The sequence below is a fragment of the Leptonychotes weddellii genome, chromosome 6 (genome assembly GCF_054177405.1).
Source record: "Leptonychotes weddellii isolate Sample4059 chromosome 6, ASM5417740v2, whole genome shotgun sequence".
NCBI lineage: Eukaryota > Metazoa > Chordata > Mammalia > Carnivora > Phocidae > Leptonychotes > Leptonychotes weddellii.
This window is the reverse complement of record NC_138374.1, coordinates 77646363-77662352: the sequence shown is the minus strand read 5'-3', so window position 1 is coordinate 77662352 and position 15990 is coordinate 77646363. Positions and strand designations below refer to the sequence as shown.

Genomic DNA, 15990 nt, shown 5'->3' with positions numbered 1-15990 from the left:
AATAACTTTGCAAAAAATAAATTTTGTATCAGCAATAACACTTTTAATAATAAGGTCGTAGAGCGCACAGACACACAGGGACCTCTGAAGGTGTCCAGCACCCCGTAATTCAGGCTCTGCTGGACACAGTGACAGTGCCCCCTGATCCTCACCCAGCACTCCGCCTGTCTCAGGAGAAGAGAAACACCCAGCGTGAGTCACCTTGCAATTACACCGCCACCTGGAAGCCTATTTAAGAGATGAGAACTACAAAGCTGGGCCTCTGTAAGCACCTGCACCGGACTTCCTCTCCCTTCTTCCAGTCTGAGGATCAATAGAGCTCAGGATCCTTTCACTAATTTCTCATAAGCACCATTTTTTATCATTTTTTGAATTTAAAAGGGACTGTCTCCCAAGGCCTCCCCGACGTTACCTTGAGTTATTAACACTGTAAATTTCAGAGACAGAAAGCGCATCAGTTGAATCTACGTTTTTTCCACGAGGAAACTACTTCAGAGGAAGATTTTTTTTCTCACTTCTGAGAAAACGTTTGTACACGCGCATACACACCGTCTGGGGTAACGCAGACCCTTCACCGACGGTCAGGGTTCAGCCCAGTCTTTGCTGCTGCATTTCTGCATGCACACAAACAGGACGTCACAGAGACACGGAACCCTCACGTTTCACCTCAAAATGTCAGGCCTGGATCTCAAGCCGAGTCCCAGCCCTGCTCGGGATGCGCGTCCGGCGGAGGCGGTGGCAGGGAGAGGGGCTGCCCCCGAGCAGGACCCGCGGGCTCGGTCTCCTGGGGCCTTGGGGTCCCGCACATCCCGCTCCCCCGCGGCAGCCCACCTCCCCTGCGGGGCGCGGGCTCCCGTCCGCCCAGCGCCCCAGACCCCGGCGGGCGGCCCGGGTGCGTCGGCGGGGCGCCGCTCGGAAATCCGGGTTTCCCCACACTAAGACGCGGAGGCCGGTCACCCCGGTTTCGGTCCGGGTGACCGCTGGGTGAGCCGCCGGGGCCGCCCGCCCTGTGCCTCCACGTCCGGGTCTCGACGCCCCGCCGCCCCCGGCCCCCGGCCCCCTAGACCGCGACCCCGGCCCGCGCCGACTCCGACGCCCCCGACCCTCTGACCCCCGGCCGCGACCCCCTCGACCCCGACCTGGCCCGCGTCGACACCGACCCCCATTCCCCGGCCCCGACGCCCCTGACCCAGGCACCCCCCCCGACCCCCGCCGCGACCCCGGCCCGCGCCAACCCGCGCCGGGCCTGGGGCCGCCGCACTTACTCCTGGCAAGGCGGCCGTCGGGAAGGCCGGGGTCCGGGGGACCCGGGCCGGGGGGACCAGGGTCGGGGGGACCGGGGCCGGGGTCGCGGCCGCCCGCCGCCCGCCCCAAGGCCCCGCCGCCCGGCGCACGTGCCGGCTGACAGGCCCCCCATAGGTTCCATACCTGCCACCGGAAGTGAGTGAGGAGGGCAGTATAGGCATTTCCTGTGACGCGAGCGCCTGGACTCCATTAGGCAGCAGCTGGGGGAAGAATCAACACACCAGGGAGCGGAGCGCAGCCACCGAGCGCCGAGGCGGCCGCTGCCTCCGCCGCCGCCCGCCGCCGCCGCCGCCAGCGCCGGGGCTCAGCCCCGCGGCGGGCCCCGCGCCCCCGCCGCCGCCCGCGGGGCCCCGGCGCGCCCCCCGCCGCCGCTCCGAGCCGCCCGGGGGGGGGGAAGGCCCGGACCCTCCTGCTCCCCCTCCTCCTCTCCCTCCTCCCGCCCCTCCTCCCGCCCCGGCCCCGACCCCTCCCGCCCCCGGCCCCCTCGCCCCGACCCTCCCCCGGCCCCTGCCTCGCCCCGCCGGCTTCCCACCACGGCCTCTCTCGGCGAGGAAACTCTGGCCTCCGCTTCCTCCTCCTCCGACTCGGACGCCGGCGGAGCCTCCCCGCCCCCGCGGAAGAAACCCCGAGCCTCGGCGGCGGAGGGAGCAGGAGAGCCCGGGGCTTCGGCAGGCAGAGCAGGCCTCTCCCCTCCGTCCTCGTCGTCCTCGTCCTCGTCGTCGTCGTCGTCGTCCTCCTCCTCCTCCTCCGTGGTGGTGGTGGTGGGACTGCCCCCGGCCGCTGCCCCCGCCGCCGCCGCCCCCCACCGAAGTAGCGGCCACAGCCTGGTCAGCGGCAGCATCATGCAGGCCAACGGGGCAGGAGGAGGAGGAGGAGGCGGCGGCGGCGGCGGCGGCGGAGGGGGCGGCGGGGGCCAGGGACAGACCCAGGAGCTGGCCTGCCTGTCGGCCCAGAACGGGGAGTCGTCCCCCTCGTCGTCGTCGTCCGCGGGGGACCTGGCCCACGCCAACGGGCTGCTGCCTTCCGCCCCCTCCGCCGCCAGCAACAATAGCAACAGCCTGAATGTCAATAACGGGGTCCCCGGCGGGGCCGCCGCAGCCGCCGCCGCCGCCGCAGCCTCGGCCGCCGCCGCCGCCGCCGCCTCGGCCACCCCGGAGCTGGGCAGCAGCCTCAAGAAGAAGAAGCGGCTCTCCCAGTCCGACGAGGATGTCATTCGGCTCATAGGACAGCACTTGAATGGCTTAGGGCTCAAGTAAGTGCCCTTGCCAGGCCGCCGGTGTGGACGGACCGAGGCCCGGAGGCCGCGTGGGGGAGGGGGCCGGACGGAGCTCGGCCGGGCGAGGGATCGTGCGCGGCCCGCGGGGCCCGGGCCCCGGGAGGACGGGGAGGAGCAGCTGACCTGCCGGGAAGGGGGAGACGGATGGGCCCGGCGGGGCGTGAGACGGAGACAGGCGGTGGCGGGCTCGGGAGGGGGGCAGGAAGCCGGGACCTTGCCCCCTGCCCGCACACCTTCGGAGCTGAATTGTCTGTCAATAAAGACAGATGCGGGAGTGTGTGTCTGCGTGGTGGGGGAGGGGTGCGTTCGAGCTGCTGGAAATAATGGACCTCGGAGGATTTGGTTTTCAAGTATATCTCAGAGGCATCTTTGTGGGACACCTCCCCACCCCCAACTATGACAGACAGCCCAGGCCAGCCACCAATCAGGAAAGACAATCGCCTACAAGTGTTCATGGGAACTGAGGGGCTGGCAGAATTTGGGAGCCACCGAGTGAAATACCCTGTTGGTGTCATCTAAAGGCCCTTGTGTATGTGCGAGAGGCCTGCCACTAACCCGGCCGAGATCCCACTTGAATTACAAGAAAAGGCCTGTGAAAAGGGGACCTCTGATCTGGGCAACCGTTTATTTTCAAATACAACGTCGGTAGCCTTGTGCACCTAAAATAGGGTGAACCCACCGATCCGTAGACACAAAGGAAAAGCGAGGGGGTGGAAGGTGGGGAGGGGGGGGAGTGCCCTGCAGGCCTGATAGTGGGTGAAGCAAAGCCAGAATAAGACCAAGGGGGGGGACATGCAGCAGTCCGCCTCCTGGCTTCAGAGCCTAGGCCAAAAGCAGCTCTTAGGGCCAGCCCAGGTGTAGTTTGGGATTTACAGATTTGTTCTCGCGGGAGGGGGGAGTGAGGGGAGCACTTTGTAAAAGTGACCTAAGTATTTTGATTCTCTGGCAGATCGTGGCACTGGTTAGCTGAAAAATAAACAGAGCTGAATGAGAAAGCATCGAAACATAAACACAAATAGGGAAAACTGATAAAGATTCGTAGGTATCAGAATATCTGATGAGACAAACTGCATTTGGTAGATCTTTTCAGCTCTCAAAGAGAAATAGATCTTCGAAAGATTTCACTTTGTTCCCTAAGGAGAAGGATTAGTATGAAAACAGATTTTGTAAATGCTAACAGAACATGTTACTGAGACAAGAAGCAAGCTGACAGCAGCAGGAGGAAATAACTCGTGACTGTTTGGAACCTACACCATAGTAAATTTGCTATTTTTAGTATAGAGAGAAAGAGTGATTTTTGGTGCTGGATTTATTTTAATTTTAAAGATTGACCTAGTAGAATTTCTGTGCAAACATCGCGTCTGGATGTAAGGCCCTTCCCTGACCCAGGTCATCTCTCTTCCCTTGTCTGGAACTAACAATTTCTATCTTTTGAGACGTTGTAACGTGGTTAGTACCCTGGTTTTTATTTATTTAACCACTTGGTTACAACATGTTCTTGGAGATTTTATACTTCACTAAATTTCTGAGGCATTAAATGGTAAAAATTGGAAGAATTTCTTTTGATTCTGGTTTCAAGAAGGCTTTTAACCTGACTAGATAAAACAACATCACGGTGGCCGTTTAAAAATGCAAGTTTGTTGAGCCAAACACAATTTAAAAAAAAAGAAAACAACTATTGATTTCTTTTTTCTCCATCATGAGGTTAGCTTGAAAACTTTTGCAACTGTTTTTATGGACATGAGTTGATTTAGAAGAGTGAATCCTACAAGTTGGCCAGGTCTTTTTTACACTGTATCTCTCCTGCAGCCAGACTGTTGATCTCCTCATGCAAGAGTCAGGATGTCGTTTAGAACATCCTTCTGCCACCAAATTCCGAAATCATGTCATGGAAGGAGACTGGGAGAAGGTAAAGTAGGGCATATAGAGCTGTGTGACTGCTGCTAAAATTATATATTGGAATGTGCATTCTGTGACATTTTTGTTTTTCTTTTATGCCAATTTTTGCAGGCAGAAAATGACCTGAATGAACTAAAGCCTTTAGTGCATTCTCCTCATGCTATTGTGGTAAGAGGCGCACTTGAAATCTCTCAAACGTTGTTGGGAATAATTGTGGTAAATACACTTTTGTTCTTAGTTTCACATTCATGCTTATTTTAGTAGGTTATTGATAATTCTAGGCTTCTGTCTCTTACAAAAGATAAGGCCTAAAAATAGTTAAATTTCATATAATTAAGTTTGTAAACTAGGATGAGTGTTGATGATGCTTTAAAGTTTTACCTTTTTAAAATCATGTTTAGTAAATGTGTCGTTTTAACCTACTTTATAAGTTAAGCTTCTAGAAATTAATTGAAAGATCTTCATGCTTTCAGTGCTGTTAATAGCAGTTTTATATTTGTGGAATCAAAGATAAATTATGCTTTCACGTTATTTATACTGATCGTGCTGGCAGAGGAAATGTATTTGGGTGTGTGCATCCTATAGCCTTAAGTAGCTGATACATGAATTGTCCTGGTTTTGGTTTTTTTTTTTTTTTAATCTTTGGGAATTACAGTTAATTCAAAGCAACTCCTTTGGTGTGCTCACCATTTTCCACTCTTGCATTCCAGTTGTGTGCACTGACAGTGTCAAAGTGTATATAATGTGGATCACTCTGGTGGAGGGTTTGTGTGCAGATTTGACCACTGGGCTCTGCTTACAGGCCTTATTTCCCCGACAAGATCAGTTCAGTAGTCTAACCTATTAGCTTCTTTCATAAATCTTGATGAATATTTTCTGCTGGTAGGCTTTAATTCTTCTGTAGATGTCGGTGAGGGAGAGGAGGGGGGGATAAGTTTTTCTAAGTGCCTGCGATTGGAAACCATGAAGAATCAGCTGCTGGCTGCTGGCCTTTTAACTTCGAGCTGATTCATTTGTTGTCAAAAGCAGTTTCCTGTCTGGTGGGGGAGGGAAAGAAGGCCAGTAGGAAGTCAAGTAGGGAAACCAGCTGTTTGTTAAATATTAGTAAATGACTACTGTTACCTTTTGGTTTTTTTTTTTTAATTGGGTCAAACATTAATCGTGCCGCCTTTGTCTGTAAACCTAATAGAGCCTCTTGTTCTTGTTTTTGGGGTTTTTTTGGCGGGGGGGAGTCTTAATTAAAAAGTTTTCAAATTGATAATATATAATCCTAGAGAATGGACTTCAGGCGAATTGAAGGTACAAACAAGTATGAATAAATACGGATTAATGTAAATTGATGACTTAATACGTATATTTTTTGCTTTCAGTAAATATTTTAAAGCAAATTTTTACTTACTGTGGAATCAGATGATTGATAATAAATTAACTCATGGAATGATCAATTCCATGCTAAATATTAAAAAATGAAAACACGGAAGTTAAAATAAACACCTACATTTAAAAGGGTTATACATTTCGCAGCAACTAAATTTTTCCCAGTCAGTGTGTTTGGGGTTTAAAAAAAAAAGAACCTAAGTATATTTTCATTGGGCAGTTTCTCATAAATAATTAGCTCCAACAGAATGGAAAGTGACCCTAAAATATAGACAAAAAATAAGTGTGTGAGTTTTGGGAGGATTGTTTGCCTTTTTTTTAAATCCTCACTTCAAATTCTCTTTGTAATTAGGTAGTAAAAATTTAAATAGGGTCACTTCCTATTTTTTCTTACTTGTTCACAGAAATGTGGGGCTTCTGTGTTTTATTTAGATTATGACTACCTGAAACCTTCATTAGAAGCAACGTGTAAACTCAAAAAAGGTAGTTGTAGATAACGAGGAAGAGTCCTTTCTTTTTACAGCCTGTTCAATCTATAGAACATTGCAGCATCTAATAAAAGATGAAGGTTAAATCTCTGGCTGAGCCTCGCACCATCAAACTGTTTAGGTATTTGTCCAAAGAAAGGGGCTCCAGGTTTAAGATTCAGTTCAGCACTTTTTCCCCCTTCTAGTTTGTGTTCAGATTTACTCCTCTCCCCTACTCCATCTCCAGAAGAGAACCCAATCCCAGGGTAGCTGTAATAATACCATAGAAGACAACTATTTGGGACTTCTTTTTTTTTAACATAATTATTTTAATTGTACACCCAGACACATTTGATGACTTAATCAAAACTAAAATTATATTTTACTTTTTAAGCCCAAACATTTTTATTGACCCAATCCACTCTCTGCTCTCCCCACCTACCCCCCATATTTCTTAATGGTTTCCAGTCAAATGATACCATGGATAGCAGAATTTGCTCTGGATTTTCTGGAAAGTGAGCTCCTGAATCAACATTTTTCAGTTTGGGTTCAAATGTGCTTCACCACGTCAGGGGAGTTTGGATGGGTAGAGAGGCCAGTAACATGGGAAACTCCTCCAAAATTTGTGTTTATTTTTTAGTATAATAGAAATGTGCTTAAGAAAAGCGCTCAAATGCTAATTTCATGGACAAAAATTAACTACTGTTTTTTAAAGTTAAATAGGGCTTTGAAAGCCATGGTTTAAATATAATTCATTTCCCCTTTCCTCTGAGTCATGGTTTAATTGATACAACTTGGTTATAACCTTATTGCAGAATTAGTCAGAACCACTCCTGAGTTAGCAGGGAGCCTGCCCTGGATAGTCTGTGTAGCCTCGGACTTTTCCTTCAGTGGAAGTCAGGACAGTTAGGTGGGAGGAGAGGGTACAGCAGTCCCAGTATTGGGTAGGATGGGAGGCAACAGCAAGACCTACTATATGGAGCTGTCTTTCACGGTCCTACTGGGTAGTAAGAGACAGACACCCTGGGCCGAAAGATGCTGGGAAATTATCAGAGAACAGAAGTACTCTCGCAGAGGTCTCATTAGGAGCTGGGAAGAGCTATAAAGGGCAGTTTGTTTTCTCAGCCTCTTTCTTTTTTTCTTCATTTAAAAGAAGCTTGTGATCTTTAAAAAAAAAAAAAAGTTCATAAGGCTCTGTCCCCACCTCAGCAAACTTTAGTTTTGCTGATTTTTTAAAATTTTAAATAGTTAACATCATTTGTGAAAGGTGTTTATTTTCTTGAAATTGTGTTTACATTTTTGTGCTTTAAACTTTGGGAAGTGAAATGCAGTTTTACTCTCCATCCTTACGTGTCAAATACGAATGGAACTGATTTTTAGGAGAATAAACATACTGTCTTTCAACCGAATCTCTAGCTATGCTTGGCCAGCAGCCTGTCCATTGCCATGTGCACTACCAGGATTTGATACCCTGTTTGAGGAGATTCTTAGTCTTCATCTGGATAAAATGGCTCCTAGAAAATTGTCTGCGCTGCCTTCGTAGCATGCCCTGTATATCCAGAAATACGTATTTGAATGAGCTTCCCTCACATGTCCTGCCTCCCTCCTCTCCCGCCCTGCCCCTTCCCCTTAGAAAGACAGAAGCATGTTCCAGCAGGATCTTGGTGGGAAAATAAGGAGCAAACAGCACTTGGGGCACTGTCCCTACACACATTGGAATGGGGGCTGTGCCTAGGACCTCATAGTTGGCACCCCAAAAATAAATCATGAAAAAGTAATTTTCTCCAAATTTCCAATCGCTAAAAAAATTGAGTGGAGAAATCAAGTACACATACTGGCCAGTTCCATGTGGCACTTAAATGAAAAAATAGTGCAACTAAACATGATTCTCAGGTTTGAATCAGAAACACTATGTGAAATATAACTGACAGTGTCGGTAAACGGAAATGTATAAAATCTACATTTCGTAAAGAATGGAAGTTGTTTTCAGGAGATAAAATGGTGAGAATATCCAGAATAACTTCAAATATAAAATACTTTGATTTTTAAATTGTTTTATTAAGTCTTTGGTTTTTGTCATCTGACGGACACCAGAGTATTTTGTTCTTTGACGTAATAAAGGGTAACTTTGGGCTCCACGCAGCACACTTTTCAGGGCATCTTGGTAAGCGATCTGTTTCTGAGGCATTCGTTAGTCCAGCATGATGTGTAGAATCTGGGAGGTGTCGTTTCTCTAGAGTTACAGGAGCTCATCTGATAGTTGGAAATTTTTTCTGTTCTTTAGTTACAGATTTAAGTTTAGATTATCACCAAACATATGCAATGCATCTTACAAAAGAGGTGTTTAAATGTAGGCCTAACTTACCTGACAGGGTTTGTTTTGCTTACTTTCCCTAGAAACCATTTTTAGAGGCTTGTAGGTAGGCCTTTCTTCTAAATACTCCATACTAGAAAATCGTGCAGAGAAGTTCATGGTACTCTTAATTCTCTGAAGAAATGATCTTTTCTCCACACCATTTTGGGACAGCAGTATATATATACTTAACATTTTACTGAGGAAGAAAAAGCTATCGTTTGTTTTTTTCTTTTAAGTGGGTTTAAAATCTTGACCACTGTATTTCTTGGGGTCTCTAAATATGGCTGACGTTTTCTGTCCCCTGACCTCCGTACCTGCCTCCGTCGGCTCGCTCCAGACCCATGGGTAGCAGATAGGATGAAAGAGTCCCTCCAGGCAGTGGTCTTCTACTGTAAAAAATGCTCGACTTGATACTCATAAGTATCTCTCTTTAGCCAAAAAAAAAAGGCTGCTAGGACCATGATGATCACTTTCCAGTTAAAAGTACCATAGTAGAGTGAAGGGACATTAAAAAGTATCAGAGCCAAACCCATTTCAGCGAAATAACTCCGAGCGAAAGTGCTTCACCATGAGCAGGAAACGGTTTGTCCTTTTGGGGGAAACGAGCTGATCATAATTGTCTGTGCCCCATAGTTAAATGCATCAGCGATCAGACTGTTAGCAGTACACACAGACAAATACTGACTCCTTTTGCAAACTTTGGAGTTCAGCCTTCTGTCGTAGACCTCCTAGCAAGAGCAAGGCCATCAGGCTCACGCTTGCCCACTCCGCACATGGACCCCTAGGCCTTTTGCTGGACACCTCTCCTTACTTCCATGAGCCTCGCCTGATGCTTTGTGACCTCTGCCCCAAGGCTCTGGTTCTGCTTGGCAGTCTGCTTAGTCCTTCCGACACGTTGTAGGTTTTAAGTAATTCCTCCATTAACTGGTTTTTCTGCCATCTTTTTTAAAACTTGTGGCATCAAACCCCCTGATGCCCTGTTGTAAGAGTCAGTCTTTTAAAACCAATTTAGAATACCTGGAATAGTTCTGAATTTTCACGCAAGAATGAAATTTCTAGGTGAATGTTTTTAAGGGCAGAGTTCATTTTTTCCTCTGTCGATGCCTTGGTCGCTAATGGTCTTACCTAATTTGGGATTATTGGTTCAAAGCAGTTTTATGAAGATGTGGAATTGAGCAAGGTGATCATTTAATCTACTGTGACTATTAAACCAAAATAGTTTGAGTCATCTTAAAGCGTTGTAAGAAGTGATTTTCAGAGGGCGTAGTAGAATGGTTTCTACTGTTCTGTTTAGGCACAAACATTTTCTGACCCTCCCATCAACTTTTCCCCTCACTGCTGCTTTCTGTCCTGTCAGAGGATGAAGTTTTTGCTGCTGCAGCAGAAGTACCTAGAGTACCTGGAGGACGGCAAGGTCCTGGAGGCGCTTCAAGTTCTGCGCTGCGAGTTGACGCCCCTGAAATACAACACGGAGCGCATTCACGTCCTTAGCGGGTAAGGTCGCGGGCTCCTGATGCCGGGGTGACGGAGGGGCCGGCAGGGCCAGCACGGGTGCCACTCTTCCAAGATCGGAGTCGGGCTACATCCCTGCACAATATTGCTCTGGATACACTCATTCAAATGCGTTCAGGCTACTTTTGTCCTCCTAGGAAGCATTGCATATTAGAATAGATACTTCAGTGGGTGAAAGAAAGAAGAAATACGTATCGCCATTTCATAGTCTTATATCAAAACCCTGTGGCGTAACCTTCTGTGCAGACAATGAGCAGTGAACCTTCCACGGCGCCGCATCGGACGCTCTTCCTAACGTGTGCTTGTCCCGCCCCGGGTCCTTGCTGAGCATTTCCTGTACACAGTCTCACTTGATCGTCACGTCTGCTCTTTCCATGTCAGGGGGCCGAGGCCTCAGATCCGGGCCCCTCTTCTGTTCTCTGTCCACACACCCCACCAGGTCCCCTCGTTCTGTGCCGTGCCCTCACATACCGTCTCTCTGCCGGAGGCTCTCTCATCTCAGGTCCCAGTATATATATCTGACTGTCTCCTTGATGGTCTCCATTTGGGGTGTCGCAGAGGTGTATGTCCACAGTGAGCTTCTTGAATCCACTTGTCGTCCCCCCCCCCCCCCGCCACCTGCTCCTCCCCTAGTTTTCCCATCTCAGTAAATGGTAAGACCTTTGTCCAAACAAAAAACAAACCTCATCCTTGCATTTCCTAAATCCTTTAACTCTGACATGTGTTGGCCAAACTCTAAAACATCCCGGGTTTGTCCATTTCTCTCCATCTCCACAGATTCTATCCTAGTGAATCCATAAATGTGTTTCCTAGAATATTCGAGTGAACTCCTCATGAGTCCCATTGCTTTCAGTCTCACTCCCTTAATGATGCACATTTCACACAGCAGCCAGATAAATACATAAATATGTAAGTAAAACCGTACATTAAGCCATTTATCTCCCTTTCTTAAAACTTCGCACTGGCTTTCTATCACCCTTAAAATCCAGAATCTCTGCTCAAGCCTTTGGAGTCTTTGACCTTTTCTCGCCATCTTTTCCTTCCTTCATTTACTCTCCAGTGATATTAATGATTTTTCTGTTCCTTAACTGGCCAAGCCGCTCCCACTTCCCTTTATCTTAAATGCTCTTCCCCGAATCTTTCCATAGCTGGCTACTAGGTGCTCAGGTCCCAGCCCAGAAGTCCTCTCCTAAAACCACCTAACAGGCATTGTCTTGTCACATCACTGTTTTTAATTTTTTTTTATAGCATTTTTTATTATATGATACGGCCCCAGCCTCTAGAACATCATTGACGCACAATGAGTTTTCAAATACAAAATGATGGCCAAAACGATGGACCCAAAGAGATATAGGGTTCATTTTAGGGTTTTTGAGGAAAGGGAAACTAAACCTTGGAGAAGTGAAGTAACCGGCCCGCCTGGTAAAGCAGAGAGCCAGGATTCCAAGCCTGGTTTGACTGATGGCAGAGTCATCGGTCCTCACCCGCTGCATCCTCGAGCAGCAGGCTGGGTGTTTTACTACTGTAGTTGACAGATTCCCTGGTTCTGTTTATCTCTTTGATAAGGAGTCTGATTTCTGTGTCACCTGTTTTGGTAACAGAACATGTAACTTAATCACATAGTTTTGATTCCAAAATGAACTTCACTCGGTGTGTCCCTTGACTGTTTCCCATAAGGAAATGGCCCAAAGATGGCCAGATGCGGAGCTGGCATGAGGATCCAGGGTTTTTTCCCAGTGGTCCAGCATCTTTTCAGTTACGCCACACAGCTTCCCGTAAACAGACATTTTTTGAAACCCTTAAGGTGTAGTGTGTGTTTTCAGAAGGGGCAGAAACAATCATAGGTATCTTTTGCAAAATTTAAAAAGTGAACAATTTTTCCATAAAATTATTGATAATAAATTTTACCCCAAAAAAGCTATTTTAGAAACCAGTAGTTTTGCAATACCCAGCTTCTTATATAGGGTATTTTGAATCAGGTTACTCATGCTACTAAAACAAAGTAAGTTCTCATCAGCTAAGACACCATAGACTAAATAAAAAGCAAGAGAGCAGGTAGTTCTTTGCTCCTGGGTAAGAGGCGAGTAACTACTCAATGCTGAATGCAGTTTGCTTGGTGCAGTTGAGAAAAAGAAGGTGACACATCAACTGAGAGGTTTTCCATACTTCTTTTATCATATATTAAGCTCCATCTGTATACCAGGTAGTGGACCAAGTACTTCATATACTCTGTCTTAGTTAATCCTTACTTCCCTGTTTAAGAACCTTTTCACAAGTGAGAACAGATCTGAGAACAGAGTACCAGACAAAGTAGCAGGAGACGTACTCGCCAGGTCTAATCTCAATGTCTGAATAATGCCTTCACTTCTTTTACTTTTAAAGCCAGTTCTTCTGAGAAGAGCCAGAACAAGGTCAGGGTCACTCTTCCAGCAGGGGGCCTCATGTATTCTCCAGAATCCATGACTTTAGCTTTTATGCCTCCTTCAGCACATATAGTGAGTAATAAAACAGTTCCCAAAGTTTCTGCTTTGGGATCTCAATACCTTTCACAGGATGACCCAAGGATGATTATCCAATTATACCATTTCTTGAGTGACGTTTATGATAAACTCTTGAAGGTATGTTGTTTTTGTTTAATTAACTTAGTATAAATATCTTTGAAGGGTTTTTTATTTTATTTGGGGTTTGGGGGGAGTTTTGTTTTACTACTGAGAAGCAATTCAGTTAGCATAGTAGTTAAGAGCAAGTTTTGCAACTAAAAATGCCTGAGTTCATATCCCCTTTTTTGCCTCTTAACCCTAAGCCAGTTCCTTACGCTTTCCATGCCTTGGGTGGTTCATTTGTGAAATTAGAACGCCAGTGCTCCCTTCACCCAGGATTGTGGCGCACTTTCAGTCAGGTGGTATGTGTGGAGAGCTTGGGACCGAGCCTGACACCCAGGAAGAGCCCCATACACAGCATGATGTATGATAATAACAGACGAGGGAGTATGTTCTACTAACAGATAATAATATGTCATAAGAGTAACATCATACATTTTGCTGTTACCGTGGTATTACGTTTTAGTAAATATATGCAGGTGCCAGGTTGTATTAATGAATTGGGTCCACGGTAGAAACTTGTTCTTGATACATATTTCTTAGTAAGAATTTGATATATATTTCTAAGTATGATCAATACTTTTTAATTATGAAAAATTATATTATTTTACCCAAAGAAAAGGGTTTAATATTTGGTGCTTTCTCTGTCCTGTTTTTAGGTATCTGATGTGTAGCCATGCAGAAGACCTACGTGCAAAAGCAGAATGGGAAGGCAAAGGAACAGCTTCCCGATCCAAACTGTTGGACAAACTGCAGAGTAAGAGTCTTACTTTTTGGTGTTTCTGTGTTTTCTCTTAATTAGAAATAAATACTCTGAATTGATCAGGAAGACTTCTTGTGTCCAGATGCACGCTCAGTGAGCAGTTACATAGGGAAGAAGGGAAAATCCAGTAAGCCCTTTCAAGCAAAGGTTTCCAGACTGCCCTGGAGTCTGCAAAGCAGCTCACCTCCTCGGGAGTCGGAGAGGGCACGGGTCCCAGGGCAGCTCTCCCTTCGTTTGTGTTATGCAGTAATGCTCCCGTTAAGATTTTGTCTGGGGGAGAGGAGTGCTGTGGTTGGAAGAAAAAATACATAAACCGGAAATGTAAACTACAAGTGTTTTAAATATTTGTTGATTTCAACAGGAAGGCCCAGGTTTAAGTAAACTGTTTTCCTCTCTGCCCCCCCCACCCCCAGATATGTTCTATATAACTTCCAGATTAGAGTCGGGGTTTTATTTTTGCCACACTTTTATAGAGAAGATCTTTTTTCCCTCTCGGATTAAATCATGTTATTCTGTGTGTTTCACGTTGAGGTGAGGAGTAGAGATCCTAAGAATCAGAAAACCATGTGGTTGGGGAGGTGTGAGACATGGAAGGATTGGAAGAGATGGGTATCCACATCAAAACACCAGTCATTCCCGGAGTTTGCACAGGATCCTGGGCATTAGAAGCAATCTGATGAGACCTGGTGCCTGTCCCCACCTGTCGGCTGGCCCTTTGTTGGGGAGAGGTTCCTTTTACACTGTCAGTGATCTGTAGTCTCCCTCCAGTACACAGTCTTCTGCAGGTTTTCTCTTCATCATCACTGGCTTTTTTTTGGGGGGGGGGTTGTTGGTAGTGGGGTTTGGGGGGGTTGCTTTGTGTTTTTGGAAATTCACGTACAGATTAAAGCCCTCCTATCTGTTCCATTTTGTGACAACATAGCTGTAGCTGCTGACAAACACGCCTGAAGCTCCCGCTGTGTCACCTCTCCTACTCTGAGGGACATAAGATTTCTAGGGCGGCGGCAGGTGCAACAGAAGGGGGGCAAGTGTCTTAAAGGTTATACTGTCTTGGTATTTTAACGTTTGTTGTTATTTCTCTCTTTAAAACTGTCTTGTTTTACAGCGTATTTGCCGCCATCAGTGATGCTTCCCCCACGGCGTTTACAGACTCTCCTGCGGCAGGCAGTGGAATTACAGAGGGATCGGTGCCTATATCACAACACCAAACTCGATAATAACCTAGATTCTGTGTCTCTGCTAATAGATCATGTTTGTAGTAGGTAAGAGACAAAACTTCTTCTACTTTTACAGACTCAGTAGGAACTTGGTTAAAACGTTTTCTTTTGGGGGCTTTCTCCTGTCACCGTGAAACCATTGGTGTCTGATTAAGTTCCCGAGCGGAGCTAGAACCTACTGAAGTGGACACTTTAAGAGACATTTGCACGTGTTTGCATAGGGAACCCGCATCTCGAGAAGGGAAACTGGGAAGCTTGTCTGGGTGTCGGTTGGTCATTTTATCTGTCCTGCCATCTTCATAAGGGCTTTTGGGTGGTGTTGGGTGGGGATGCCGGCGACCGGAGGGTCTGCTGTCCTTGGATGCCAGACAGCACGGAGGGACTTTTTCTGGATGTTATGGCTGTTTTAACAATGGCCTCAATTATTTTCTGCCCATAAATATCATGGAAATACTTGGTCCATAATGGAAGTTCTGCTTTTTAGTAGAACCTGGCCTCTAAACAAAAAATGGTTAGAAAAACAGGCATTAACTTTCTGGTTTGGATTTTGTTATTATATCTGTCCATGTCCATAATTCAGCTCGATTTTAGATATTAGGAGTAGTTTGAGTGGAAATGTTCCTGCTATTTTAACAACGATCTCCAAAACTAAAGCAGAACTTTAATTTTTAAGATACTGAAAAATTAATTCTGAAATCTTTCAAATTTCAGGAGGGAAATGATTTGGGTTTGGTGAACCACACATGAACAGCTATAGTACCCATGCCCAGTTTCTTTAGCAAAGATCACTGACGAAATACTGGAAGTGGTGTGGGGAGGCAGGGCCAATGTGTAGACCATGCGTGGGCTTTGGGAACAGCTGTGGATGTTTTGTGCGTGGGCGCTGTGACTGGAGGTGACGGCGGGGAGGTGCGCGTCAGGCGTGCCGTGCGTGTGCGCTGTGACCGGAGGTGACGGCGAGGAGGAGCGCGTCAGGCGTGCCGTGCGTGTGCGCTGTGACCGGAGGTGACGGCGAGGAGGTGCGCGTCAGGCGTGCCGTGCGTGTGCGCTGTGACCAGAGGTGACGGCGAGGAGGAGCGCGTCAGGCGTGCCGTGTGTGTGCGCTGTGATGGGAGGTGACAGCGAGGAGGTGCGCGTCAGGAGAGCTGTGAGGGTATGCTGTGACCGGAGGTGACGGCGGGGAGGTGCGCGTCAGGAGAGCCGTGCGTGTCAGGCGAG

At 47.1% G+C, this 15990-nt stretch overlaps 2 protein-coding genes across 5 annotated transcripts in view; one reads left to right on the top strand and one right to left on the bottom strand.

Annotated features, from left to right (window-relative positions):
• The window catches only part of CNIH3 (cornichon family AMPA receptor auxiliary protein 3), a 203626-nt gene extending 201918 nt beyond the window's left edge, over positions 1 to 1708 (bottom strand). For 2 of the 3 annotated variants that reach the window (XR_014146032.1, XR_014146034.1), the window contains exon 1: positions 1266 to 1421. The gene's annotated coding sequence lies outside the window, so the exon portion shown is untranslated. The other variant, XR_014146033.1, reaches the window with a different exon arrangement.
• An 86-nt stretch (positions 1709 to 1794) lies between these two features.
• Positions 1795 to 15990, top strand: part of WDR26 (WD repeat domain 26) — a 34153-nt gene continuing 19957 nt past the window's right edge. The window contains exons 1-6 of one of the 2 annotated variants that reach the window (XM_081823021.1): positions 1795 to 2557; positions 4391 to 4490; positions 4592 to 4696; positions 10038 to 10174; positions 13452 to 13549; positions 14661 to 14817. In XM_081823021.1, coding sequence (XP_081679147.1) covers positions 2148 to 2557; positions 4391 to 4490; positions 4592 to 4696; positions 10038 to 10174; positions 13452 to 13549; positions 14661 to 14817 — 1007 coding nt within the window. In that variant the 5' untranslated portion in view covers positions 1795 to 2147. The remainder of the gene's footprint in view (positions 2558 to 4390; positions 4491 to 4591; positions 4697 to 10037; positions 10175 to 13451; positions 13550 to 14660; positions 14818 to 15990) is intronic. The other variant, XM_081823022.1, reaches the window with a different exon arrangement.